The 27,814-nt window shown below is 36.7% G+C and overlaps 1 protein-coding gene across 3 annotated transcripts in view; it reads left to right on the top strand.

The window, feature by feature from the left end:
* Window positions 1-26,459, top strand: part of LOC142358651 (uncharacterized) — a 31,314-nt gene extending 4,855 nt beyond the window's left edge. Inside the window, exons 2-4 of one of the 3 annotated variants that reach the window (XM_075410135.1) lie at window positions 31-2,492; window positions 20,455-21,035; window positions 22,464-26,459. In XM_075410135.1, coding sequence (XP_075266250.1) covers window positions 1,481-2,492; window positions 20,455-21,035; window positions 22,464-25,241 — 4,371 coding nt within the window. In that variant the 5' untranslated portion in view covers window positions 31-1,480 and the 3' untranslated portion in view covers window positions 25,242-26,459. Of the gene's footprint in view, window positions 1-30; window positions 2,493-13,641; window positions 13,793-18,297; window positions 19,976-20,454; window positions 21,036-22,463 lie in introns of those variants that run through there. The other 2 variants (XM_075410143.1, XR_012761840.1) reach the window with 2 other exon arrangements.
* Window positions 26,460-27,814: the final 1,355 nt, after the last annotated feature.

Below are 27,814 nucleotides of genomic sequence, written 5' to 3'. Positions count from 1 at the left end.
TGATCTAAGTTAAATTGCTTTTTGTTTTAGGTAACAGTAGCGGCTATTGACCTGCTGTTTACAATCAACAAGACAGTTTCTCTCATCTAAGTTTGCTCGCGGTTATTTATTCAAGTTAATTGAACCGTTACCAATTACTTTATCATATATGGAGCAAATCTGAACGAGAAGAAGATTGTTTGCTTACGTATCAAGAAGATGACTTTTATTTAGTTCTTTCGCTTCTTTCGCCTCCTTTATCATTTTTATCAAGTGAAATTGGTGACTTATTTACATCAGAGCTAAATTAGTTTTCCTTTTCTCCTTTCTTCACATTTTACCCTCCATTATAAAAAGTGTACACGTTTTGTTCAGCTAAACAGGCACAACTTTTTCCCAACATTTTCGTAACTGCCTCGCATTATTTATTCATTCGCCTCAAGTTATAATTTGTTCATGTTACAATTTAGTAGCAAAAAGAACAGCAGAAAATTGCTTTCTCTTGTCTGTTTGTTAGGAAACGCCTGTAACACTTAATCAACTTTTGAGCATTTCGTTGTTTTTGTTACCATTGTACCAAAAAGAAGCAAAAAACGTTTCTTCGAGAATTCATTGAACGGTACTGCTGACTGGGGCCATAATTAATTTATTCTAAAGAGAAAAAACAGACGCTGTTATTTTGGACAAGTGACAAACTCGCGCAACCATAAAACTTGATTATTTTTGCATCCTTATTTTTTTTGACATGGAAAAGATTTTATGCTCCATCATATTTTGAATTGATTCAGAATGAGACATAATAATTGGACTTTGCTGTGCTCAGATACATTTTGGTGTTAATGTGAGTGTGGTGGAGATATGGAATAAAAATAACGATAAGCGACCAAACATCTGTTGCTTAATTAAAGAAAGACTTGAGAGTTTTGTAATAAAAAGAAGGAATCTAACAAAACTGATAACGGTACATTAATTCCACATTATCGCCTTCTTTTCCTCTCTTGTCGTCTATCCTTCCCAATTTTTTCCTCTCTGGTTATTTTTAAATATCCCCACAGTTACATTTGATCCAATATTTGTTCACACTTTCAAACTTGTAGCACAGATTAGAAAAAAAGTGCTCTTGTTGAATAAATTCCCCTCGTTTAATGTGGTCGCTGGTTATAATAAAAAAGCTTTAGCATGAAAAATGAAAAACCACACTTCTGGCTATTTTTGTCAAAATGTATTTCCGTATAATACATATCGCTATACAGCTCAGCTATGCTAGCTAAAAAAACCAGCAGCACCAAAAATGAATTTTGTTCCAATTGTTAAATTGTTTTTTCTTCGTACAGTGAGTGTATAGTTAGTTCCACCGTTACTGGCTTACATACACACAGAACTTTGGCTTCAAAGTTCAGTCCCCTTTAAAAGTTTGTTCCAGCTTAATTGAGTTACTTCACTTTTACGCCGTTCTATTAAAATTCCGATTATCCGTCATCCATTTTGTGCTGTGGAAATTATGCTTTCTTATATCGACAACATTCTTTCCAGTTTCAAAGGGAAAGCCCAGAAATCTGGTGATACCAAAGAATGCGCTGAAACAGAAGGGACAGCATTAGAAAACGTCGAGGATGAGGGTCTGTCAACGTCCGGAAACTCCTCGACTGTGACGGGAACCCCTACACAACTCCACCGAAAACAACTCCAGTCGTCATCAAGTGATGTGAGAAGTTCTGATTTAACCCCACCGAGCAATGAAGACGGCGGTGATATTTCAGTAGTCTCTAAAGCGTCCAAACTCCTCAGAGCAGCCAATGTCATTCCTCAAAAATCCATTCCTTTTAACATTAAAAATCCCAACGTTTCACCCAGCACTAGTTCCGATATTATAACTAGCTTTAGTTCTGTTGAAAGCGGTCATGACTGCAGTTGTGATCAAGATACAGAGTGTGACGTCATTAGTTACGATGACGAATGTTCGAGAAGAAGCAGTATGACGTCATCAGGAACTGGGATCTCTATGTCAGACAACGCGCTAACAGAAACAGACTGTGAGCCCCAAGTGAATTTGAGTCAAACTAGAATAAAAATGCTGCCTAGCTCTAGGCTCTCAAATAGGCAGTTAATGGTTAATCAAAAACTCAAAATTCGTACTGAACGAGCATCCCTAAATCATGAGGACAACGGTGGCTTCTGTTCCAGAAAGGATCCAAGTAGTGATGGGGAAACAACCCCAAACGCCAAATCTAGCACCACAACCAACAACGTGCTGGCCAAATTCTTCTTAGCCCACAATATCAACAACAGCACTTTACCGGTTCCCACAATCACGTGCTACAATGAGACTTCGGATTCCGAGGCGGATTCAGGTGCAAGTAGTGAGGACGAGACGTTCTTCGATTGTGAGGATCACGAACCCGAGTACCAATACCACTCAAATAGTCTGACAACGTCACTAGGCTCAAGCTCAGCTCAGATGCGTAGGCTTCTAGAACACAACTCAGATAGCCGAGAAAGCATTTCAGAGAATGGTAAGTGTATGTTTGATTTCATTCATTTTCACCTGACTTAAGTACCATCCTAATCACATCATTGTTAAGTAATTCTGCCACCACAGCGCTTCTCGCTAATTTCATTTTTTTTCAGCAACTTTTCGCAAATTTTCCGACTTTTCCAACTTTTCCGACGGCAATTGGTTACGTTTCTTCATTTTATCGAAGACAAAGATTGAGATCCTCTACTTTTTTGTCGCTCTTGTGCGTATCGTTTTGAGGCAAAATTAACCGGCGAAATCTTTTTTAAAAAAGTTTTTAGAAAAAGTGACAACCATGTGTTTTGTGATTTTAGGTATAATTTCTTTGTCCTTTCAGTCTCTGTTAAAGTTTTATTGAAGTGAACGTTTGATTTTTTTTAATTAACTGCTTAATTGTCTGTTTCTCACAGCTCTTCATTTTCGAAGCTCTTATGCAGTCGTTTATGCATAATCTTCTTTTAACCAGCAGTGCCCCTGCAGGTGTTACTGCTTTGCAGTCAGGCCGCTCTAAAAGTTAGCACCCTGTAGCTCTAAGAAGTGAAAATTAAATTTTTGACGCAATATTAATACATCTTGCAATTAGTTATTGGAGAAAATGTTTTCACCTTTGATCCCCTTGACAAGTGATCTTGTCAATTTTTATAAAATTTAGATAATACGTAACGGTTACCTACCAGACACCCCAATATAAAGTTCATCAACTCCATACAAGTCTAACAAGAAAAAGTTTGGTTGCACGAAATCACTTTTTTAAATAGTTGAATAGCGATAGCTTGGGCTGGCTATTATTGGCCTTCTCTTGTTTTTTTTTTAATTTCGTCAAGATTTTTGTTTCGACCATATGAGGTGTCAACCACTTCAAATCTGCGTTTTGTTCCTTCGTTCATGCAATTTCAAGTGAAGTGCGTGCATGACGTCATTTCTTACTGTATTGAAGTGAACATTTGCTTTTTAACTGCCTTATTGTTTGTTTCTCACAGGTCTTCATTTACGAAGCTCTTATGCAGTCGTTTATGAATAATCCTTTTTTAATCAGCAGTGCCAATGCAGTTTTTACTGCTTTGCAGTCAAAGGCTGCTCAAAAAGTATACTGAACGTCCAAAGCCAGATAGCACCCTCTCGCTTTAAGAAGTAAAAATTCAGTTATTGGCGCAATTTTAATACATCTTGATATTTTTTTCTGAAGCAATTTTCACGCCCTTGATCCCCTTGGCTAGTGATTTGGTCTATTTTTGCAAATTAGATAATACGTAACGGTTAACTACCAGACACCCCAATAAGAAGTCGACCAACTCCTCCCAATTCCGGGTGTAAAAATTTGCCCCAAATTTCATTGTAAGATGGAGTAATATTGCGTCAATAATTTAGTTTTTACTTCGTCAATTAAAGTTACTTTTGACGTTCAGTGTACTTAAAAAATTATCATCGTTTGCAATTTATCACCGAAAGACAAATATCAGTCGATCTTAAAATGCTGAACGTTAAAAGTAAGGCAGCGCCCAAAATTTTTTCAATGTAAATAAAAAAATTTAATTTTAATAAAAATGCAACAGTCTGTTGGTTGTGATCACTGTGTCATGATGATGAAATCCATATTATTTTGCAATAAAATGAATGTCTTAGTGTGTGATTTTTTTTCACGTTTGTTCAACTGAAATTTCAAATTGCGCTAAACATTTGAAAGAAAACGATGTAAATAAATTTTGTTTCGTGACAACGCCAAACATGTTTGTATCACCTAGTTTCATGAAGTATAAATTCTAGTTTTTAACGTAATACCAATAATAAGCCATCTTCCAATCAAAACTTGCAGCTAAATTTTGCAACCAGAACGTGCAACCTATAAAACCGAAATAATTCGCAATGGTAACCAAACAGATACCCCAACGTAAAGTTGACAAACTCCATCCAAGTTTCACAAGAAAAAGAAATTTTATCAAAGTCTGATTTTTTCACGTTGGTTTAACTATGATTGAGTTTGCGTTCGTTTTATACATTAGGGAGAGAAAATATGTGAATAAATTGTGAATTTGTAAAAAAAACTTTTCTTGTAAAACTTGTAAAGTTGGTCAACTTTAGTTGTGATATATAGTAAGTTCCACTGCGCATTGTCTCAATTTCATAAGTAGCTTAGCATAGGGGATCAATGGTGTGAAAAATGTTTTGCCAAATTGCAATATTGAGCATTATTGCGTCACAAATTTAATTTTACTTCGTAAATCTGGGGTGTGCTAGGTTACTTTCGAAGTTCAGTATACTTCAAAAATGTCCATCTTTTGCAATTTATCACCGAAATACTGATATCAATAATTGTCAAAACTAAGGCAGCGCACAAAATTTTTGAAAAGTAAAATTTAATTTAATCTGAAATTAAAGCAGCTTCTCGCTAATTTTTTTTTTCATTTTTTAACATCTAAAATTGAATAAAAATGCAGCAGTCTGTTACTTGTGTCATGATGATGAACTCCAGATTAATTTTACAATAAAACGATTGTCTTAATTTGTGATTCATTTTCACATTTATTCAACTGAAATTTGCGCTTGCGCTAAAAACATTTGAAAGAAAACGATGTTAATAAATTTCGTTTCGTGACAACTACACCCGTTATCAAAAGTAAATATTACAATGCAAAATTAGACTGAATGCCAAAACGAAGTTGGTATCACCTATTTCTATGAAGTTTAAGCTCAAATTTTTAATACAGTACAAATATTAGTCCATCTTGTAATCAAATCTTGCGGCCAAATTTTGGGCTACCTATAAAATCGAAATGGTAACTTAGCAGATACCCCATCGTAAAGTTGACGAACTCTACCCAAGTTTCACAAGGAAGGCACACTCTATTGAAATTTGATGTTTAATTGCTCTTGAACGTAGTTCATAGCAATTATTGTAAACGTGTGTGTCTTTTTTTATGCAAAATTTTCGCTTGACGGTTTTGACTTTTCGAGTGACTTTTGCGCCCTTGACTTTTTGTATTTCGCGTGATCTAAAATTCCCTCTCAATCACAATTCCAAGCAGCTGAACTCAATTGGCGGTAATTTAATACTAAAAGTCAAATGAAAAGTGCGCCGAAACTGGTGTCATTTTTTACTTTAAATGTTAATAGTGGTATATGTTAACCTCTAATGTGGTTATTTGAAGCCCACTATAGAACTTCTTAGTCCCATTTAGCCCCCCCCCCCCCGACGGAAGCAGGCTGCAATTGATTAGAGCTCCCACTAGTCGTTCAAGAGCAATTCTTCCGACGTTTAGTCGGTTATGCTCTCACGTTTGTTCAACTCTGGTTGAGTTTGCGTTTGCTTTAAACATTAGAGAGAGAGAGAGATAACACGTGAATAAATTGTAAGCTCGTAAGAACTTTCTTTTTTTGTTAAATTTAAATAGAATTCGTCCTGTTTGGTTGGGGTATGTTGTAAGTTCCGTAACGCAATTGTGTGAAAATTGTTTACGAAATTGTCATATGTAGCAATATTGCGTCAAAGTCTGATTTTTTACCTCGTGGAACTAAAAATTTCCAACTTATTTTTGTCGTCGGATGTTATATAGATGGTAAACTGCTTGTTGTTGTTGTTTTATGAATTGACAGAATTCAATACATTTTTGTGGACAAAATTGACGGAATTTTAAATATAATTTTGCCAACTTTCTCTGAGATGTTGAGTCCCATGTATAATCAATTTCATTGTGAATTCAAGAGTTTCATGGTAAAATTCTACAATTTCACTTGGGATTCAACTTAGCGCTTCTTCCGAACATTGGAAAATTTCCGTATTCTTTTGATTTCCGTAGAGTCTATATGAAATAAAATTTTACTCATTTTCAATCTCTTCATAAAGTATTTAACGGAAACAGAAATCAGATAACTACTGAAATTGCACCACATATCAATGAAATTGCACCTCATTTACAATGTGTACTGAATGGCAAAAGTAAGTTAGCACCCCCTGTTTTTACAGAAAATTTCAATTCTTGTGGCAATATTACTGCAACTTAAATTCACATCTGGAAAAAAAATTACACCATTAATCCCGTACTCTAGTCTTCTCGCCTTTGCATGAAGTTCAGATAAAACTCAACGTTCACTTACGAGAAATCCAAATGTAAAGTTGATGAACTTCATTCTAGCTTCACAGTAAAAAGAAATTTGCAACGAAATCACATTAATCACTTGTCTAATACAACTGCGAACTCAATCATAGTTGAACAAACGTGAAAACATATTACAATTTGAGACAATTTTCTTTTACTGTTAAACTTGGATGACGTTAATCAACTTTACATTGGGCTTTCTGGTGAGTCAGCGTTGAGTTTTATCTGAATTTCATAGGTATTCGAGAGGACTAATGTACGGGTCAATAGTGAAAAAATTGGTTTCAAAATATGATTTTAAGTTGGAGTAATATTGCCTCAAAAATTGGCCTTTTGCTGGGTAAAAATAGGAGTTGCTAACTTGCTTTTGCCGTTAACGAATGTATCGTCTAACTGCAAAAATTTAATGGAGCCAATTTTTTACATTAAGAATATAGAGAGGCCACAGTTGCTTCAAATTTTAGATAGTTAAAGGTAACAGTGTCAGTAACAGTGAGGCATTTTTCATTCAAAATTTATGTGTTTTCAAAGTTGTTGTAATTTTAAGACCAAAATTAAATTTTACGTAAAGTTGCTCGGCACTTAATCATTTTTAACGTTCAAACGTAGAAATCGTAAAGCCCGATGGTCTTGCGAGCATTTTTTATGTCGGAAAGGTTTGGTTAGTTATTGGGTGAAAGGAATCAATTTTTATTTGAGCGTTGGTCTTTTTTTTAAAGAAGCAGACAACAGATCACAGTCTTAAATGAATCCGCTTTAACTTTTAAGATAATTTTTCGAAAACTAAATTAAAATAACTTAAGCGTTTGCTCTTTTTTGCGTCGAAATTGACAGAATACGGTCATTTCCAATGTAAAGAGACTCTAAAGAAATTTATTTGGCAACAATTTTTAAGAGAACAGTTTTATGAGCCTCGAAGCTATAGCAAGGGTAGTATTGGTCTGAATAATGTTCTTTTGCGACTATTTGACTAAGATGTTTTTCCGTAACTTTTACCTCTCAGCAATTTAATCTGGGTGCGTTAAGTCATTTGCCAGTATTAGTTGCTTCAGCGTTTGTGTAATCTGTATGAGCAAGTTTTTACTTTACTCGAAACATTGAATTTTATCCGCACTAGATAAGTTTAAATTTCAAACTTGGTCCTCAAATGAGGGTCATTAGTGTGCTCATCTTAAACATTATTTGTTAAAGGGCTTTATTGTTCGAGTGCTTTGCTCCTTCATGCCATAAAAAACTACACTCCGTATCTAACACTGATAGTTCGAAACTGCTATTTTTTACTGTCTGATTTCCAATGATAGTGAAGGAGGTCTATCGTGGTTATTTTCCGGCCCGTTAAATTCAATTTTCAGAACAAAACTACGTCGACCATTTTCTCTGTTGATGGAAGGATTTTGTTGACGTCACTGACTTTCAAAGATATTCTGATCTTTGAATTTTTTTACGTGCTCTCAAACGAAGTTTGCAGCAATTTAATTAGCCCTGTGGTAATTTCATACGATTTTTTGCTGGAACGATTTTTGGTCTGACTCTTTTGACTTTTCTTCCTCACAAACCTGATAAACAGGTAACGCTCGGAAGGCATCAAGTCGCTGAGCAACTCACTTAGAGCATTATGCCCTACTTAGTTCTTATTATGTGATTGGCCGTACTGTTTTGAGCAGACAATTTCATGGCGTAAAGGGCAGTTCTTAATCTTAAAAGTTTGACCCCCTCAGTCACCCCGACCCCCCCCCCACACACACACCCTGTTAATCTTACTCCCCCCCCCCCAATGCTTGCATCCCCAATCCCCAGCTGGCTACTACCGAATCCAACGAAAGTAAGTTAGCGCCCCCTATTTTTTACAAAGTTAAAATTCAATTTTCGAGGTAATTTTACTCCAACTTAAAATCACATCTTGAAAACAATTTTAAAAACATTGATCCCGTACACTAGTCCTCTCGCCTATCTACGAATTTCAGATAAAACTCAACGTCCACTTATCGGAAATCCCAATTTAAAGTGTACGAACTTCATCTAGGTTTCACAGTGAAAAGAAAGTTGTCGCAAAATGTGATATGCTTCCACGTTTGTTCAACAATGGCTGAGTTTGCATTTGCTTTAGAGAAAAAGATGTTATTAAAAAGTGATTTCGTCGCAACTTTCTTTTTACTGTGAAACTTGGATGAAGTTAATCAATTTTGCATTGGGAGTTTCGGTAAGTGAACGTTGAGTTTTATCTGATATTTCATAATTAGGCGAAGGGACTTGTGTACGGGATCAATGTTGTAAAAATTGTTTTCAAAATGTGATTCTATGTTGGAGTAAAATCGCCTCAAAAATTGAACTTTTACTTCGTAAAAATAGGGGGTGCATACTTACTTTTGCGGTTCAAAATACAACATCTCAGCCCTGTAAAAAAATTTGTTTTGGTCTGTTTTTTTCACTATCTTTTAGAGACTGCAAGTCTACGAAGCTTTTGCGGCTATTTTCTGCCAGCTAGATTATAGTTTTGTTGCCAAATCAGCAAAATGCCGATTGCGTAAAGAGTTATACAGCATATTCACATGTCAATCTATGCTGAGAAAAACTCTTGGCAGTATATGAGAGTTTTGACGTGTGATCCGTTTCAATATAGTTCAAAATAGGCCAGCTGTTGTATGAATACACCGCTTGTCTTTTGAGTAAAAAAATTCTGATCATTGTTGTAAACGTGAAAAAGTAATTTCTCCCTGACTGAAATAGAAAAATTGTTGCCTTTTCAGTCGTTACAAAACCCCATCATAATACCCATTGAAATTGTTCCCACTAGCTGTAAACGATCAATTATTTTATACAATTTTTAAAAAGACGACGATTTTTATTCTGTTCTCCAGTTTCCAATTATTCTCCGTTTCCTCCCCCCCCCCCCCCCCCCCCCCCCCGACCCTCCACTTGCTCCGATTCGCGTCGTTTCAGCGTGTAAAAGAGGAAAGATTGGTTTATTTGACGTTGTGAGGATACGTCGTGTTATTTTAATTTATTTATTTTTAGCTGTCTCTGACGTAAGCGTCCCCTATGCACTTTGGTATACAGGCACAAGCGTCGTTGTAAATTTCATATTTGTGCACTCGGCTGAACAGAAAAGGAACAATTCATCAAACAGATTTATACTCTTGACTTAAAACACGTATTCATTCACACAAACACACACAAAACAGAAGACGAGAAATGACGCCGAGCGTGTTAATACGTCACGTGTTTGTCCTCGAGGAGTGAAATAAAATATTTGCGTTACCTATTATGTCAATTTTCGATTTTTATTTTCAGGTATATAAAAGGAACAGTATTAAGTGCGTGTTTTGTAGTCCGGAACTGCGATTTGAATAGAAAAGGCAAGAAAACGTAATTGTGAAATGTAATACTTGCTACTAATTGCGGAGCGTTGACTTCAAAAGATTTCTTTCATGCTTTTTAGAAAGAGAATTTGGAAACAGAATTGAGCTGAGACAGTTAATTGATTGGTGATATTAAAGTTTACGATATATTTATTGTAATATTTATTAAATAAAAACTGAGGCGCATGTAAAGTTCTGCTTATAATCTAAATAGAGCTCAAATTTTAGCAAATTAACGGTTGTTTTCGAAGGGGAAATGTATGTCTATAATTCTGTACCGGTACTATAGGCAAAGAGATTGTTTTGGCCAAGCTTGGCCTTTATATAAAACCCTGAATTGGTCTCAAAGATTGTCACAATATTACTAGTCCTGTACGTCCTTTATCCGCGATTTTTGCTGATCAAATTTTGTCTGACCGACTTGTTTTTTAAAATTATTTTTGGCTCAGGAAAATTCAATTTTTGCTCTATGCGAATCGTTGTTGCACATGATTGAAAGAAGTTTTAATTGAGCAAGCTATTCAACTGCAGTTTTGATCAAGCGCTCTACTAAAGAAATTTAAATTTAAATTTTTTTTTCAAATGCTGTTTTAAATGTAAATTTGTTGTTCAATTGAAATCAATGAACACTGATAAATTCACAATTTAAACCGCTCGCCTGCTCTATCTAGTGAAGTTTTTTGTCTTGCTTTTAGAACAAATTTGAGAAAGACCATTTAATCCCACTCTTCGATTGAGAGCAATTCGTAAAACGCTTTTTAGTTATAAAAAAATTAACTTATAACCCTAGTCGGGACCGGATGTTCATCTTGTAGGAATTTGTCAGATTCTGACAGATATATGATTAACTTCCAATATCTGACAGAAAAATGATGTTCTTTCAAGATTCTGCCAGAAAACGGTTTATATGGCAGAATTTGCCAGAAAAAAGATTATCTGGCAAAATCTTGCATTCATTGACCGTTTTATGGATCTTTTCTGTTTTTGGCACCCAGTCCCATATAACCATTCTATTTGCCCCCATATTTTTTCATCATTAGAGATCCTTGGTGCGTTTCTTCGTTTTAACGACGACAGAGGTTGAGATCCTCTACTTTTATCGCCGCTCTTTTACGTATCGTTTTGAAGCAAAATTAACCGGCAAATTTTTTTAAAATTTTTTTCAGAAAAAGTGACAATCTTGTGTTTTGTGACTGTAGGTATAATTTCTTTGTACGATCAGTCTGTCTGTTAAACTTTTATTGAAGTGAACATTTGATTTTTTAACTGCATTAATGTTTGTCTCCCACAGTTCTTTATTTATGAAGCTCTTATGCAGTCGTTTATGCATCATCCTTTTGTAATCAGCCGTGCCGTTGCAGTTGTTCCTGCTTTGCAGTCAAAGGCTGCTCAAAAAATATACTGAACGTACAAAACAAGTTAGCTCCCTCTAGCTTTACGAAGTAAAAATTCAAATTTTGACGCAATATTAATCCAACTTGCAATTAGTTTTTGGAAAATTCTTACACCTTTGATCCCCTTGTCTATTGATTGTGTCTGTTTTTGAAATTTAGATAATACGTTACGGTTAACTGCCAGGCACCGCAATATAAAGTTGATCAACTCCATCCAACTCTCACAAAAAAGTAAGTTGTCACTAAATAACTTTTTTGTAATAGCCGCACAGCGATAGCTGGGGCTATTATTGGCTTTCTCGGTTTTTTAATTTCGTCGTCATGATTTTTGTTAAAACCATATGACGTCACAGCCACTTCAAATCTGCTTTTTGTTCATTTTCTCATGTAGTTTCAACTAAAGTGCGTGCGTGACGTCATTTCTTACTCTTAGTGGAGCGAGTTTTTGTTCATTCGCGTGATTAAGTTTTTGGTCACACGTGACTTACATCACTGTCAAAAATGACTTCCTCAATTTGAAATTGACTTTCATTCGCTTTAATTCAAAGAGATAAGTTCAAGTGAATGTGTGTCACTAGAAATGAAGGTTATTTGAGAGCAGCTAATAGAGGCAACAATAACTTATACAGATTCTTAATAAAAATATAACATCTCATCCTTTAATGAAAAGAGTAATTTTTTGGTCTGTCTTTGTACTGTTTTTTCTAGAAAGCTATTGAATCAACTCAATCATTGTTGAACAAACGTGAAGACATCATATTTTGAGACGACTTTCTTTTAACAATGAAACATGGTTGGAGTCTGTCAACTTTACATTTGAGTATCTGGTCGATTACCGTTACGTTTTATCTAAATTCTAAAAGCATACAAGATCTTAAGCCAATTGGATCAATGATGAATAAATTTCCTCCGAAATTTGATTGCAAGATGGAGTGATATTGCGTCAAAAATTTGTTTTTACTTCGTGAATCTAATGGGTGCTAAGTTAATTTTGACGTTCAGTGTACTTCAAAAATTTGTGCAATTTATCAACGAAATACTGATATCAGTTGATTTTATTATGCTGAGCGTCAAAAGTAAGGCAGCGCCCAAAATTTTTGAAAAGTAAAATTAAAATTAATCTAAAATAAAGCAACTTCTGACCAATTTTTGCCATTTTTAAAATTCATTTCGATTTAATTTTTTTTTTCCATTTCATGAATCCCCTAAGTCTCATTCCACCCCGCACGCTTGATCCCCCCTGAGACCCCACCCCTTTATTCTAGCATCCCAAAGCTTCTATCGAAGGCAACCGTTCGCCGGTTGTTTAGGAGCAATTCGCCCGATATTAGTCGGTTATGTTTTCTCTTTTAAATTTCTTGTGCAGTTTGTATATGGAGCATTATTTACAGTTATGAACTGGAAATTAGAAAAAGTTTGCAGATCGATAAAAACTAATCGAGCTTCTATTTTCATCTAATTAAATTCAAGTCAATTAATAATTTGCATTTGAACTGCATCAGTTTAGTCTGTTTTTGTTTAATTACTTTTTGAGCACTTGAGCAGTTATTGAGACTTGGCTGGGCCAACTGATTTGATTAGTTTCACTTTGCACCCACGTAAATAATAAAGTTAAAGTAAGCTGTTAAATATGTCATTTGAGTAATTGAAAAAAAATGCGTTTGTTTGAGATGTTGAAGGTGTTTTTACACGGCGTCACAAAATACTGCTCATTACGTTGTAACTCATGCAAGTTCACTGTTGACTGTTTTGGAAAAAATTGAACTTCGCTGCTCGGATTGGTTTCTGGAATTTCAACTATCATTTTTTTTCTTATTTTGACTTTCATTATATCCTTCACTTTCGCGAAATGTGAAAATGTACGCGTTTTCTACATTAAAAAAGCCGTGTTTAAAGTTGTGATGACCGCCCGCAACGTTTTGCAGTTGCTCGCATGTCTTTTTTCAACTTATAAATTTAGAATAATTGTGTGATCAAATAATTCATACTTAATCTACGACTTGTCTGTGTAATGAAGAAGAGTTATAAATTCATCTTCATTTTTACTATCTAATGCAGTCATGCAGACATGTTACATGTAGAGCAGCCATCGAGTGAACTATTTTTTTGAGCTTCTTGATTGTCAAGGGATGTTCCATTTTTTAGCTACTGCGAAAAATAGATGCAATTACGTCACACATATCTACTATGTGCACCGTTGCGTAATCTCATTATGAATTTAGCAGCCTAAATTTAGCTCAGTGCTGTTTTATACATTACGTTCTGTTGTAATCTATGAAGCATTACGTAGTCGACTAAAATTAGATTTGTACCATAAAAGGAAATACTTGGTTTTTTTGTTCTCTTTATTTGCAAGTTTAGATTTCTTAATCTTTATTAATTGGAAATTCGTTACCATCTATTATCCTCGAGGTGTTCAAAGTTGAGCTGGGAACAACGGTAAAATGTTAGGTAAATGATCTTGCAATATATTTTCTATTCACATAGCTTTTGAAACCTGAAACAAAGAGCTAACTATCGTTTCTCAGGACAAATTCGCGAAACGATGACGTACAAATATTGCATTCATCTTGTCATCTCTTGATAATCCAAAATTTTGATTTCTTTCATCATTTTTCTGTTGTTGACGTTTTGCCGCACCGCTTTTTGTACTTTTCTGATAGCTTCTTTGATTATACATATTTCACCTTAACTAGAAAGAAAACATTTCAAATAATTTTTGTGGGTGTCTGAGAATTAAAAATGAAATATTTGTCATAATAACTCTTTGTACTATGTCCTTTATGGATGGCGAGCAGGTTTTTAATTGCTCTCGAACGAAGTTTCAAGCAATTATTGTCAAGGTGTGTTTTTCTGCTAAACTTTTACATGACCCTTTTTCCTAAAGGGGTCTTCTCTCGCTTGAGAGATTTGATTTTTCTTCAAAAAAAAACTGGTAAAGCTCGTGGGCATGAAGGCCTTGAATGGCTTTCTTCCAAAGTCACCCCATCACCATAATTTTGCCGACAGTTATCGGTTGTTTTGGTTTCTTGATTTTTTAAAATTCTCTCGCTGTAGGTTTAGATATCTAGTGACTTTTATTAGCTTAATTTGACAATATGGTGGTTTGATGATAAGGATTACTCGAATTGAGGGATATATGTGCTCTTAGACTGCATACATAACAACAAAAAAGTTTTAGGAATGAGTTTCAATAAATAACTCACCAGTTCTCTCAAAGAGATGGCATAAATTTAACAAAATTAAGTTAAAATTGTGTTAAATTGAAAAACTGTCAATATAGCTAAATAAAAAGCAAAAAAACAATAAGTTTCAATAAGATTATATATCTCTTGCTCTGATTTGATTTCTGCTTTACAGTGTTTAATTGCTCTCGAACAAAATTTGAAGCAATTTTTGTAAACCTGTGTGTCAAAATAGGCAAATTTCAGCTTGAATATCACTTCTCGAGTCACTTTTTTACGCTTGACTTTTTGATTTTTTTCTGAATGATTTCAATTGCGAGTATTCAGAAATTAAGTCTGTTGGAAAAATAAAACCGGTTGTGAGAGATCAGTGTACATGGCGCGTGTAGCGTAGTGGTTAATGGTGAGGAATCTTATACGGGAGGGCACGGGTTGGAACCCATCCCTAGTCAAAAATGTTTTTATCATAAAAGTTTCTCTAGCCTATGCCGCCTTCTAGATTGTTTGCCCCGCTAGACGTTCAAGGTTAATTTGTCCGACGTTAGTCGGTTTATGTTCTTATAAAGTCATTAACCTTGCCTGAGTAGTTAGTTGGTAATCGTTGCAATTTGTTCTCCTTTTGTAATTTTGTAATATAAGGCCAGCTGAGTGCATTTAGCCTAAAAATGTAGCGTAGTGTACTTAACCTTAAGAGCTTTTTGATCTTAAAATCAGAACCGGAAAACAGATCAAAAGTTAAAGGTCATAGATTTTCTTTTTACCTGCCCTATGGTATTTGAGTGTCACATACCTTATCAATATGTTTTGACGCCATTCTACTGCGATCAAGCAACTACATTTTTTTCAGATTTTTTTCTGGCTTATTCCAGATTGTTTATTACTTGATACTGGACAAATAAGACAACCAACCATTTTTTTGAGTTTTGCCTCGACAAGATTCTCTTATTTAGGCTCACAGCAGAGACGCTTGTCAGTCCTAAGTTTAACTATTCATTTGTTTCCCACATGTGTTCTCCTCTTTTTCTGTTGACATTGGACTCCCTGGTGGTAATAATGGGAATATTGATGCAATATGGTCTTAAATGCATTTGTAGCTGTCAGTTGGTTTGAAGGGGTTATTAACTAGTGAACTGAAGTGCCCCACACATAAGTTCAATTCCTTAAAGTACATTTGCCATATTCATGACAAATTATAGTAGTCTGTAAACTGTGCAGTGTATATGTGGTTATACATGGCACTGTGTCTACATGAACTATGGTATGGTTCTGTCCGAAGTTCCATTGGAATTGGGCCGTTTGTTTTGGAGGTGGGGATCTGCTCAAAATTTAATTAGATTTTGGGTTGTAAAATTGAAATTGGATTTCTGTTGATTAAATTTATGGGCTTTTTCAGTAATTAGTTAGTACTTGCGTTGCGAGAATTTATGACTCCGTCATTTAATGTTGCTTCATGAAGTTGAATAAAGGTTTCTTTTTTGTTTTGATTGTCATTTGATGAGAAAACACAAGGGCTTATGTTAGATGTTTTTAGAGAGAACAGTCTATTGTTTGTAGATTGTGCATAAGATTAGTTTGACAAGAAGCTCTACTTGTTGAACGTATACGTGGCCAGAGAGATAAAGTCTCGAGGAACAAGAAAGAACTGGAGAAGGGGTTATAAGAAGTGTTTGAAATATTAAGAAAAGTAGGTGTAATGACTTTCAATTAAACGTTGCTGGTTTGAAACTAGTACTGGTCCATTTTCACAGTAGTTGCGCCTACTTAGAGTACTTAACGAATAAAGTCTGTTGTTGATTAAGTTTGTTCTAGTTTCTTCTTCGAAAAAAATTCACGCTTTAATTTCTGATATCTACATGACTAATTGCCCGCAAACTAAGTTTCTAGCAATTATATTAGTCCTGTGGGTCGTCTTTTTAATTGCTCTCGAACGAGGTTTGAAGACATTATTGTAATGTGTGTGTCTTTTTTGTATGCAAAATTTTTTTCTGGAACATATAGAGCATTTTGATTTCACTTATCGAGTGACTTTTTCACGCTAACTCCTGGCTAGTCCAAGACACGGGTAGCAGAGAGGCAAGTTCGTCATAACTGTCAGTTAGAGGCTGGGGTATCGAACCCCTCCTTGGTCGGATTTTGTGAACCCGTGCTACAGCCCCCTCTGAATTAGTATACTTCGCCTGTCGTATTTCCGAAGTTATTCGGTTTATGTTCATCCAGATATTTTTAGTGGAGCGAGTTTTTTTTTGTTCGTGCGCGTGATTAAATTTTTGGTCACACTTGACTTACCTCACTCTCAAAAATGACTTCCTCACTTTGAAATTGACTTATATTTAATTTAATTCAAAGAGATAAGGTCAAATGGGAGTCTGTCACTCTAAATGAAGGTTATTTGAGAGCAGCTAATAGAGGCAGCAGAAAACTATACAGATTTTAAATCAAAATATAACATATCAGTCTTCAATGAAAAGATTATTTTTTTTGGTCTGTCTTTTTTACTGTTTTTTTTAGACTGCAGATCTACAAAGCTATTGCGGCTATTTTCTGGCAATCTGCCAGCTATGTTTTGCGTTTTGCGTGCTTCAAATGGCTCTTCTGAATAAGAACGCGGTTTACGTTAATCTCATTCAGATTCGTAGGCAGATGAACTCAATTATCCACATTTTACTCTCAAACGTTAATTAAAAGTCGGCCAAAATTTGTATATTTTTCTTTTGAAATTATTGTATTTGCCTGCAGCAAACTCTAATTATATCATTTAGAGGCTCAGTGACGCTATATCCTACAGCCCCCGCTTCGGTATAGACGATTTAATCGAACCCCCCCCCCCTTTCTGCCGCTTTTTGCGTGAGAGTAATTTGTCCAATGTTTATCCGTTTCTTTAGGGGTGATTGAATAAATCAATCAAATTTCCTGACCAGCAGTTTTGTACATATGTTAATTATTAATGTTTTGTTTTTAGTGTTTAATATTTTTCGAACTTTTCTGTTTTTTGACGAATTGCGGTACTCTTTCTTCGTCTAATGTTCCTGTTTGTTTCCTGTCTGACGTTCTTGTCTTTTTGGTATTTTTACACTGCACGCGTCAAAAGAGCGGTTGCGTTCACACTTTCATTCTGCTCTTCCACTTTTCTTTTGCTTTTTATGGGCTTGATTTGATTGCGTAAAATAATTGGCCGTGAGTTTTAAGCTGAATTGCGTGTTGAGTTTTTGATCATAAAAGACGGTCCTCTCTCTTCTCTCAACGACTTTCTAACACTAATGTTGTAATCAACTGAGGATATTCTGAACATTTTCGAAGTACATAAAGGAGTCTTATCTAATGTAGTAAATTTGAATTAATAATCTAAATATAAGGTTCTATATACGTAGCTATTTTTAATTTTCTATAGCACATGTCTATTTTGCAGCTATTCTGGTCATCCGCTTGCTACACTAAAAATGTTCAGTCGCACTGCCGGTTTATGTTTAGGTTTTTGAAGTAGTCAGCTTTTGGACTTTTTAAGACATTTTTTCTGTAATAGCCAGTAACTGAGACTAATTTATTCACCCCTCTATCATTTCAACCCTCTGTCATTTCATCCCGCCAATTAGCAGTCGACAGTAAAGGAATGTTTTGTCATAATTAAGTGGATTAATTAATCTCACGTTGTGAGATAGTTTGTTGGTTGTGATAGTTTCATATCAATTCCCAGGGGCCGCTAAGGCATGGCCAAATGATTATATTGCTAATTTAATAATCCTTATTTCCAGAAAGATTGAAATCGGGGTGAAATGATAGAGGGGTGAAAAGATAGAGGGGTTAAATGATACAGGGGTGAATAAATCAGGGTTAAATGATAGGGGGTTAAATGAATAGGGGTGAAAAAGCGGGACACCATTTGGAAACTGACTTTTTTGTGGGTCCACGTTTAATTGTGTCATGTTTGAACAAATAATTTTACAACAGGCAAAAATCTTCTTGGACCAAATTCTTTGACAATAATGCATAATGTTTAGTTTGCTGTAAGTTGAAAACAATAGTATTTTTTTGCTTGCGAGGGTTAGTGCTCATGTGATAAGTCTATTTTTGCGATAAACATGTCAGCATGCAATCAACTTTTTGTTCCTTTAAAACTAAGTGTCTGTGAGTTTTGACAAACAATTTGAATGTTGAAAATTGCAGTGATATTCTGTTTAACATTAATCCACTTAAGTAGACATGCCCCAAATTCATATTTGATAAGTTTGTCCTCGTTCAAATTTCGATATCAAGGTCCACCATCTATTCGTTTATCCATTAAGTTATTTCATTATCATAGCAGATAGGTTAATTATTACAACCCAAATGAGGTTTTAAAATGATAACTAGAGCTCTTATTGCCACAAATTCGTAATAGTTTGAGGGATTGGTTGGTATCGTGTGTGAACAAGTTATAGTTCGAGCATGCTTCGAGAAAGAGAAAGAATTTTGCATGACAAGCATAGTTCCAATAAAGGGAGCGCTGGTTAAGAGTGTGAAGAGTTGAGATTATTTAAAGAATAATCGTCACGTTTATTAATAAACTGCAGCTTTTGCTAGTGTTGGTGAGACCAAGCGAACAAATTGAGTTAGAAGGAGTTAGAAAGTTACAGAATTTGGAGCCGTCATTGTACTTGAAACTGTTGTAAGCTAAACTACGCCGTACGATCGAGCAAACTCCAGTTCAGTTCTAACTTATAATATTCGCTCTAACATAATAACTAGAGTAGATATCTGCAAAATATCACGAGACCAACCAACTCTTTAACTTACCAATTATAACTGCAGCGCTCCTCCATACATTATCAAGTTTGAGAACATTACTCGTTGTTCTCTTTCTCGATCTAGCAACCAATATATACTAACCAACACCTACGTCTTTTAACCAGTTTTCCTTCTCTTACCACATATTCAACACCACTGTTGGTATTAGACTAGCAGTTTTGTGGATTTATAGGGAACACATTAGACGTCGTCAGTACATAACAAAGTTTAAACAATTGGGATTGCTTAAAGGCCCAGAAATATTACCAAAACGTGCCTAGACAAACACGCTCGCACCCGCGCGTACCTATACACGCAGACGATTGCCGGCCACTTTCAATCCAATTTCGAGAGGCTGCTAAAGTTTGGATTTCCACTCAACGAAATTGAAGTTGGAAATCTGAGAGGGAATTTGCTACTTTCGCTGTAACATTTCTCAGTTTACTGTTTGTCTATAAATTTAAACTTTCTATTTTTCTGTCGAAACCAAGAAAACCCAAGAAAAATTAGTTTAAATAGCAAAATTGAGCAGATTAGTTTAATATTGTCAACTGGGTGATTTACACGCGAAATCCATCTTAGCATTCCAGAAATTTACTAAGGCCTTATCAACGAGAAGGTCATTATTTGTCTTGCAACAGTTTCAAATCTCCATTCTGCACAGTTTGAGCGCTTCTTTCCTTTTAAGGCAAGTACACGAATCCTAGAGTACTCTCTGGGACCCGCATTTTATGCCTCTTTGCACAAAATTAGGGTTTTTGTGGAATTTTCCAAATTTTTTTCAAGCTTTTTTTCTGCATTCTTAGAGAAATATGGCGGTTTTTAACATTACTATTAAATGACTTTTTTTACCGTGAGCTGAAATTACTTTGTGGCAGTTTGAAGAAATATTGTATTTTTGAAGTCTCAATTATTTGAAAAATATTAAAGTCAGTTTTGTCATTCAACTGGAGTTTTGACTCATATAGTTTGTTCGTTTCTTGTTATTCGCCAGAAGTTATTTTCAAAATTATTGCATAGGTATGCGAAAACATAGTTGAAATACCGAGTGCTAATTTGTAATAAAATGATTGAACGAAAAGATCAAAGAGGAATATAATAGTACATTGGGTATCTTGGGTACATTGCCATGTAACCGTAAACTCTATCACGTATGTGTTGTTTTAGAAACGACAACGGTTGCCGACCAATCGAGTAAAGCCTCATCGCCTCTTCGACTATGTCCATCCTCAGCGACATCGACAACAGCAGCAGCCACTTCTAGACGACAGCAACGCAACGGCCAACAAACAGCACCAAACAATCACAGGACCAGCGAAGAAAACTCAACAACGACAACCATTAGAAACAAAGAGTCTAAGCGAAAGCAACAGTCGGGCAACAAACAGAGCTTTAAAGGTAAACAACATCAGGTAAACACCAACAGCAGCACCAGGGCTCACCATAGCAGCATCATCAATAATCAAGGCAAAAGTTATCATAACAGTCAGAACCCGACAGCTATCGAGATGCAGTCAGCCGGTTTCACCCTCCCAGCATCGTCGCCCAACGGGGGTGGCAACTCTTCATCATCAGCAACTGCATTATCATCTTCATCGTCCAATGGAAGTTCGTCTAATGGGGCAGGGGGTGGGAAGAACTACTCGTCCAGCTACAAAGTGCTCACCTTTGAACAGTTCACTAAGTTGGACAATCTCATGAACTCAGACATTGAGATCCATGGACAAGGCACGTTCCCCAACATCAAGGTACGTCTTATAAATAGATCACACCTCAAATATAATGAGAGAAATTGGTTTGTTTGCTCACAAACTTCGCTCACCCCACCCCCACTAATGCTAGATACTTATCCCAGAGCTATGCCTGGCGGTCGTTTGAGAGCAATTCACCCGACGTTAGTAAGTTATGTTTGCAATTGTTTAATTGCTCTCATACGAAATTTCGTCCTCATCAAGCCACACAATCGGGTTGAACGGAAAAAAAGTGAGCATTGTCCCCTTGTCATTGGTTGACAAACAAGTTCTCGCACAGCAATAACTGGGCAACTAAAATTTGGGTGAGCCAAGACTATAAATTAACCATTCTGGGGCCGAGGGTGTTGTCATGAATGAGTCTCATAACCGGGGATCTCTGGCGATCAGCATTGTGGCTGAACCTCGATTAGGTAGTGCTTGGAGGGCATTAAGTTCTCTTAGAGCCCTAAGCTTTACTATACTCTAAGAATGCGATTCAACACATTTGTTTTGAGGAGACAATTTTATGATGTGAAGGGCGTTTCTTAATCTTAAAAGTTTGACCCTCGCAGCAGCCCCCCCCCCGCATTAGCCCCCCTCAACACTCCATTATCCTCCCTCCCCTCCTCCGCCTGTCAATTTAAACCCCCTATCATATAGCCTTCGCAACCCTGCCCCCATCAGTTGACCAACCCCCCCCCCCCCCCCCCCCAACTTCCACCTCGCCCCCCCCCCCACACACTCCGGTCAATGCTAGCATCCCTAAGCCCCAGCTGGCTACTACTGAAGCCAACCGCTCGCCGGTCGTTTGGGAGCATTTCGCCCGAAGTTAGTCGGTTATGTTTAATAGCCGCACAGCGATAGCTGGGGCTATTATTGGACTTCTCTTGGTTTTTTTTTATTTCGTCGTCATGATTTTTGTTACGACCATATGACGTCACAACCCCTTCAAATCTGCCTTTTGTTCATTCTTTCATGCAACTTCAACTGAATTCCATGTGTGACGTCATTTTTCGCTCTTAGCGGAGCGAGTTTTTTTTTTGTTCATGCGCGTGATTAAATTTTTGGTCACACTTGACTTACCTCACTCTCAAAAATGACTTCCTTACGTTGAAATTGACTTTTATTTACTTTAATTCAAAGAGATAAGGTCAAATGGGTGTGTGTCACTCTAAATGAAGGTTATTTGAGATCAGCTAATAGAGGCAGCAATAGCTTATACAGATTTTTAATAAAAATATAACAGATCAGCCTTCAATGAAAAGACGAATTATTTTGGTCTGTCTTTTTTACTGTTTTTTAGACTGCCGATCTACGAATCTATTGCGGCTATTTTCTGGCAATCTGCCAGCTATGTTTTAATTATTGGCTGAAGATAGAATTGAATTTATATGTGGTGTCCCAAATTTGCTGTCTTTATGTTACTAAGTGATTCGTTTGCAGGTGACACTGAAAGAGTTCGTAGTGCGATTGAAGAAGAATTTGGAGTATGAACAAGTTCCACTGGATTCGATCAGACTCAATGGGGGCGCTGCCAGTCACGTGATTGGAATGCGCCAGATGATTGACGACATCGGATACAACGACTTGGATCTCATATTTGGACTGAAGTCGGATGACGAGAACGTCTTCGAAGTAGTCCGATTGATGCTTTATGCAACGTTGCGAAGTTTGTTACCTTTCGAGAACTCACAGGGTTCCAGTCAAACCTCCGAAGAATCGAACTCTACCACAGAGCAGCAGCATTCGAGGAGTTCCGATGTCGTCATGATTCCCAGTAGTCATGTTAGTGCTTTATCAGATGGAGTCATTGATGATGGCTACGTGCAGAAAATGGTGAAGGTGTCCAACAACAATGACTGTTGGAGCCTCATTTCGCTTTACAACAATGACGGTGAAAATGTTGAAGTTAAATTTGTTCATAGAATGAAACGACAATACGAGTTTAGCGTTGACTCCTTTCAAATTGAGCTGGACTCGCTTTTGTGCTACTACGATTTGAACGATAGAAAATCTGTTAATTTCACCAAAGAGTTTTACCCAACTGTGATGGCCGAGAGCAAGTTCGGCAAATTTGATGAAGCTTTATTCCATCTGAACAACAAATTGGTTGCAACTTTGAAGCCAGAAGAAATCCGGGGAGGTGGACTTCTGAAGTACTGCAATTTACTTCTGAATGGATACAACATTGCAGATTCTGATATTAAAAACATGGAGAGATACATGTGTTCGAGGTTTTTCATTGATTTTCCTGATGCAAATTCTCAGCAGAATAAACTGCAGAATTATCTCCGAACTCACTTGAGAAAAGCGCCGAGATCATCGAGAAGAAAAAGTACTCAAAACATAAAATCAGCTTCAACCAACACTCAAAACCAGCAAATTGTTGCTTCACAACAAGCAGACTCTCCAAATGACGACAAAGAAAACGTTTCCGTCAACATTTCAAGTCCTGTCCAAATCTCAGTGCCAGCAGCTGTTCACGTTAAAGAGAAAAGTTTGGACGATGGTTCTTTGGAGCAGCACAGGATCAACTTCTTGTTGATTGCCAGGCGCATAATTGATGACAGCACAGTTTGTTTGATGAACATCGAGCGTGCGTGCACTCTAAATCTTCTTGATGGAATGATCTCAGATCTGCTTCGTGTTTACATTGCAAAGGCGGAAGGTGTAAAGCTTTATGGAGACATGGCAGAGTCCGGTTACTACAGCGAGAACTCCTCGACTGTCTCGAACCCCTTGTCAAGTCCCTCCCACTTCAGTCGCTCTTCCAGTCCAGGAGTGTCCATGAACGGAACTACGGTGTCCAATGCCAGTCGCAGTTCCAGTCCTGCTTCAGCAGCTGCTGCTGCGGTTTTTGGTATTACTGGTGCTCAGAATGTGACTGCAAGTCGACTGGCACATTTTGATCTGGCAGCTCTTTGCGTGCCCGCCAATGGATCTTTCTTGCATCCGGCGTCTGCGACTGGAATTCATTTCAGCGCGGCAACTTCGCAGTTGATTCATGCGCAACCGTATGCAACAAACTTCCATCACCACGGGCTGTCTCTAATTAGCGGAGCTGTTGGAAGCTTTGCGACGTCGTCATCCAGAGGCAGTGCTGACCATTCAGTGCTGTCAATGAACCATCAGCATTATCATAATCATTGTCATAACCAGAACAGCAATGCCAGCAGTCGGCATTCTGGTTGTAGCAGGGACAGCTACCACCATGGTAATGGTCACCATTACCAGTACCACCATCACCATCATCATCAGTCGAAAAGCGGGCACGGAGGTTCCAGGAGCAAAGGATCGAACAAGGACAACTACAATTATCATTACTCAAAGGGAGGCCATGTCAACTCTCTGTCGGCTTCATTGAATTCTTACCATCACAACAACCACTTCTATACAAGTCACAACAATCATGTCAGTGGACAACATTACATGACGCCTTTGGGAACCCATCATGGTGGACCGCAGGGCACTCCTCACTATGCGTCATCTTCGTACGTGTGTGGGTACGGAAACGATGGATACAGCGACGCTTTTCCACCCCTGGGATCAAGCAGGTCTATCAACGGCAACAGTGTAAACCCCAACAACAGTGGAAACACTTATTACTATCAGAGCAGCTATTACGGCAGCAGTGGCAGTGTTAACGCTGGAGGAGGCAGTAGCGGTAGTAATTATAACTCCTCGAGTTATAACTCTGGTCATAACTATTCCAACAACCAACATTCGAGAGCGGCGAACTCGCCTAGACAGCAGAGTCAAGCAGTGGTTTCCTGTACAGCGCCATACAACACGGATTGCTGGAGCGAAGATGCTGAAGGCGGCCGATGTTCAGAAGACTTTGTTGAGAACAGTTTTGCGCAGCAGAACTTTCCGGACGAGAAAGAATGCTCTTCAGCTAAGCAAGCTTCACCATGTGCAAATACCTCTTTTACAGCTTCCAACCATGTCATAGATAAACAAACACCTCAACACAATCACCACCAGTTCCAACCCAACAACGAGGACGAAGTGTATGATGTTAAAAACCCTGTTGATGATGTTTACGAAGAGGAAGAAGATGATGATGATGATGACGTCACATCGACTTCAGAGACCTCATCAACAGTGTCGCGTGACATGATGATGAACACACATGACTCTTCCTCGCCCCCTACAACGAACAACACCAACAGCAACACCTCATTAAAGCCCCAAGGACTGTTAACGACTGCAGCCTATTGATGGATTAAATTTTTAATTTGAAAAGTGGCCAGGACTTTTTTTGTGTCTTTTTTCGGTGGATTATAATTCTGATCAATTATACTAAGTGTGCTATTTTGTCTGGACAATTCATTCAATTTGAGATTTTTATTTTGCGATTAAACTGACTCTGTCTTTTAGCAGAGGTCAAACAAAAATCTATTTTTGATGAAAAGTTTATTGAAAAATACAGTGTAGATTTGTGCAAATGAATAATAATACTTCAATGTGCTTTGATTATATTTTGTTATAAGATATAGAATGGTATATTAAAAATGTAAAAACAAGCATGCACGGGGTGATATAAAAAGTATATAACTCTCAAACTGCAAAAAAGTATTTATTGACCAATATTTGGTGTTCTGAGTAGACAGTAATTTAAATACAGAAACAAACAAACAAACAAACAATTCGTAGTGCTGTGATCTGTAATAAACGAACCAATTTCCATGTGCTAGCTTGATCGTAATATTAAAAAAATAAGAAAATTCAAAATGGCCAAAAACAAAACAGAGTTTGACCTGAAATAAAAACGCATCATTTCAGTTAACATTTCAGCCAGTTTTTTCTGCATAATAAAGATATGAATGATATGTCTGTTTTTTGTGGCTGTTTTTGAAAAGTTAAAACTATTTATAGAGTTTTAACTCTCAATATCGCGTTTGTTTACTTAACTTTCTTTGAACTAAATAATAGTTATTCAGCTCTCGTTTTGAACGTATTTTTTCTGAATGAAAATCAATGTGAAATGATGCGTTTGTTCAGGTTTTTTGAAGGCGATTAATTTTTGTCTGTTTGTAAACTAACAATTTGGTCATTAGTAAATTTCAATTCCACTCGAAATAGAAAGCGACATCCTATTTCCTAGCAACCTGCTTTAATTCCTTAATGGCATTATAGATGTGTACTAATTTGTTTTGATAGAATGAGGCGCTTTCGATGACGACACATATTTTATGAATCGATAAGTTGAGTTTATTGCTGGAAATATTATTTTTGTGATGAATTAGTTACAACAGTGATGCATTTAGAAAAACAAACAAATTCTTGATAGATTCGTGATAATTGGTGGTGCAGTTGATTTGCGCAGAATGATTGAATGCAGCAGAAAACAGTGTGGCTAAATTTGGGCTCAAGCTAATAATTTATTCAATTGTGAACAACAAACTGCAGATGGAGAATTGAAACTGTTCAAGACAACTTCTCGCGTTTTTTTATACTTCGAGGCCAGATTTTTCTGTATACAGTGTCAGATTTCGAACTGGCAAATTCGTGTTTCAAGCTAGGTTATGTGACTCCTGCTGGAGTCACTTCGCTTGTATCTCAAACTGCTGCGTGGTTCTCGATTAATGTCAGTTTTATCGGCGACTTCATCAGAGTCAAGTAAACCTATAGACAACAACAACACAATTGTGCTTGAAAAACAATAGTACTGTTCACCCGAAAATGGTTTTTATCTTTATGAATCGTAAGAGATGTTGTGGGATTATTTGAGAACCCTATTTTGGATATTTTGAGATATGAGCGTTCAAAGGTTTCATTTTTGGCTCAAATGATTTTTTTCTCAAATAAAAAAAAAACAGTTTTTTTGTATAGTCTTGTACTCGGTGTAACTTAACGTAGAGATAGTGCTCCAGGTGCCAGCTTCTAATTTGGTAAACAATTTTAAAATTGTTATGGTTAATAGCCGCCCTCATCTTCTCAGCCGGCTATTATAGCGCTCCTATTTTTTTTTACTTCGTCGAATAAAAAAATGTTTCGCTTTACCTCATTTTGCCGCCTTTTCAACATTTTGCGTGAAATCTTTTTGACTTCTCTAGGCTAGTTTCTCTCTTCTCTCATTCTGCTAAAAGTGATTTTGAACATCAGTTGCTCAGCAAAGCAATTCAAAATGAACAGTCAGTATAAAAAATTGAAGTCAGAAATAGAAACGGGATAAACCCATAAAGCCCAATTTTAGATGCCCGCTATTTGAACGTCGGTCCTATAAGTATTAGTTACCTCTCTCTAATGCTTATTGTTATTGATAGTAGCCCCTGTAGCCTCTCTCTAAGAAACAGAAGTATGTTCAACTACGAAATGCCATCAAAATAAATCGGACTTAAAAAATTGTTTTTGTACGAAAATCTTTTTTTTTTCAATATCTTCTGTTATTTCAATCCCAGTCATGCTTATTGGAATCAACGGCGGCTATTTTCCGGCAATCTCCCGGGTATGTTTATACATTAACAAGGAGAAATAAACAACCATGCTCAATGCATGTAAATAGGACAATGTTTTAGGGCAGTATAACAATGGTTAATTCGGATAACAAGAAAAGAATTTCACGGTTGACGGAGTTAATCTGAAATTAGGTTGAGAGGTCGCCGCAATGAGAAGTCAATTCATTTGCTTTTGAACTATCCCACTTATACCATTGCACTGTAAGGAAACGCGGGTAGAAAACAAGGTCAAATTCAACAATCAAAGTGCACACAAAAAGTTTCAGTTGCCGAGTTTAAAGGAGTTACAACTAAAATAACTTTTTTAATAGCCGCCCTCATCTTCTCAGCCGG

The sequence above is a fragment of the Convolutriloba macropyga genome, chromosome 1, assembly GCF_964194025.1.
Source record: "Convolutriloba macropyga chromosome 1, txConMacr16.3, whole genome shotgun sequence".
In the NCBI taxonomy this organism is placed as follows: domain Eukaryota; kingdom Metazoa; phylum Xenacoelomorpha; order Acoela; family Convolutidae; genus Convolutriloba; species Convolutriloba macropyga.
The sequence above is the reverse complement of the archived record's forward strand: the minus strand, read 5'-3'. Positions and strand labels throughout refer to the sequence as shown.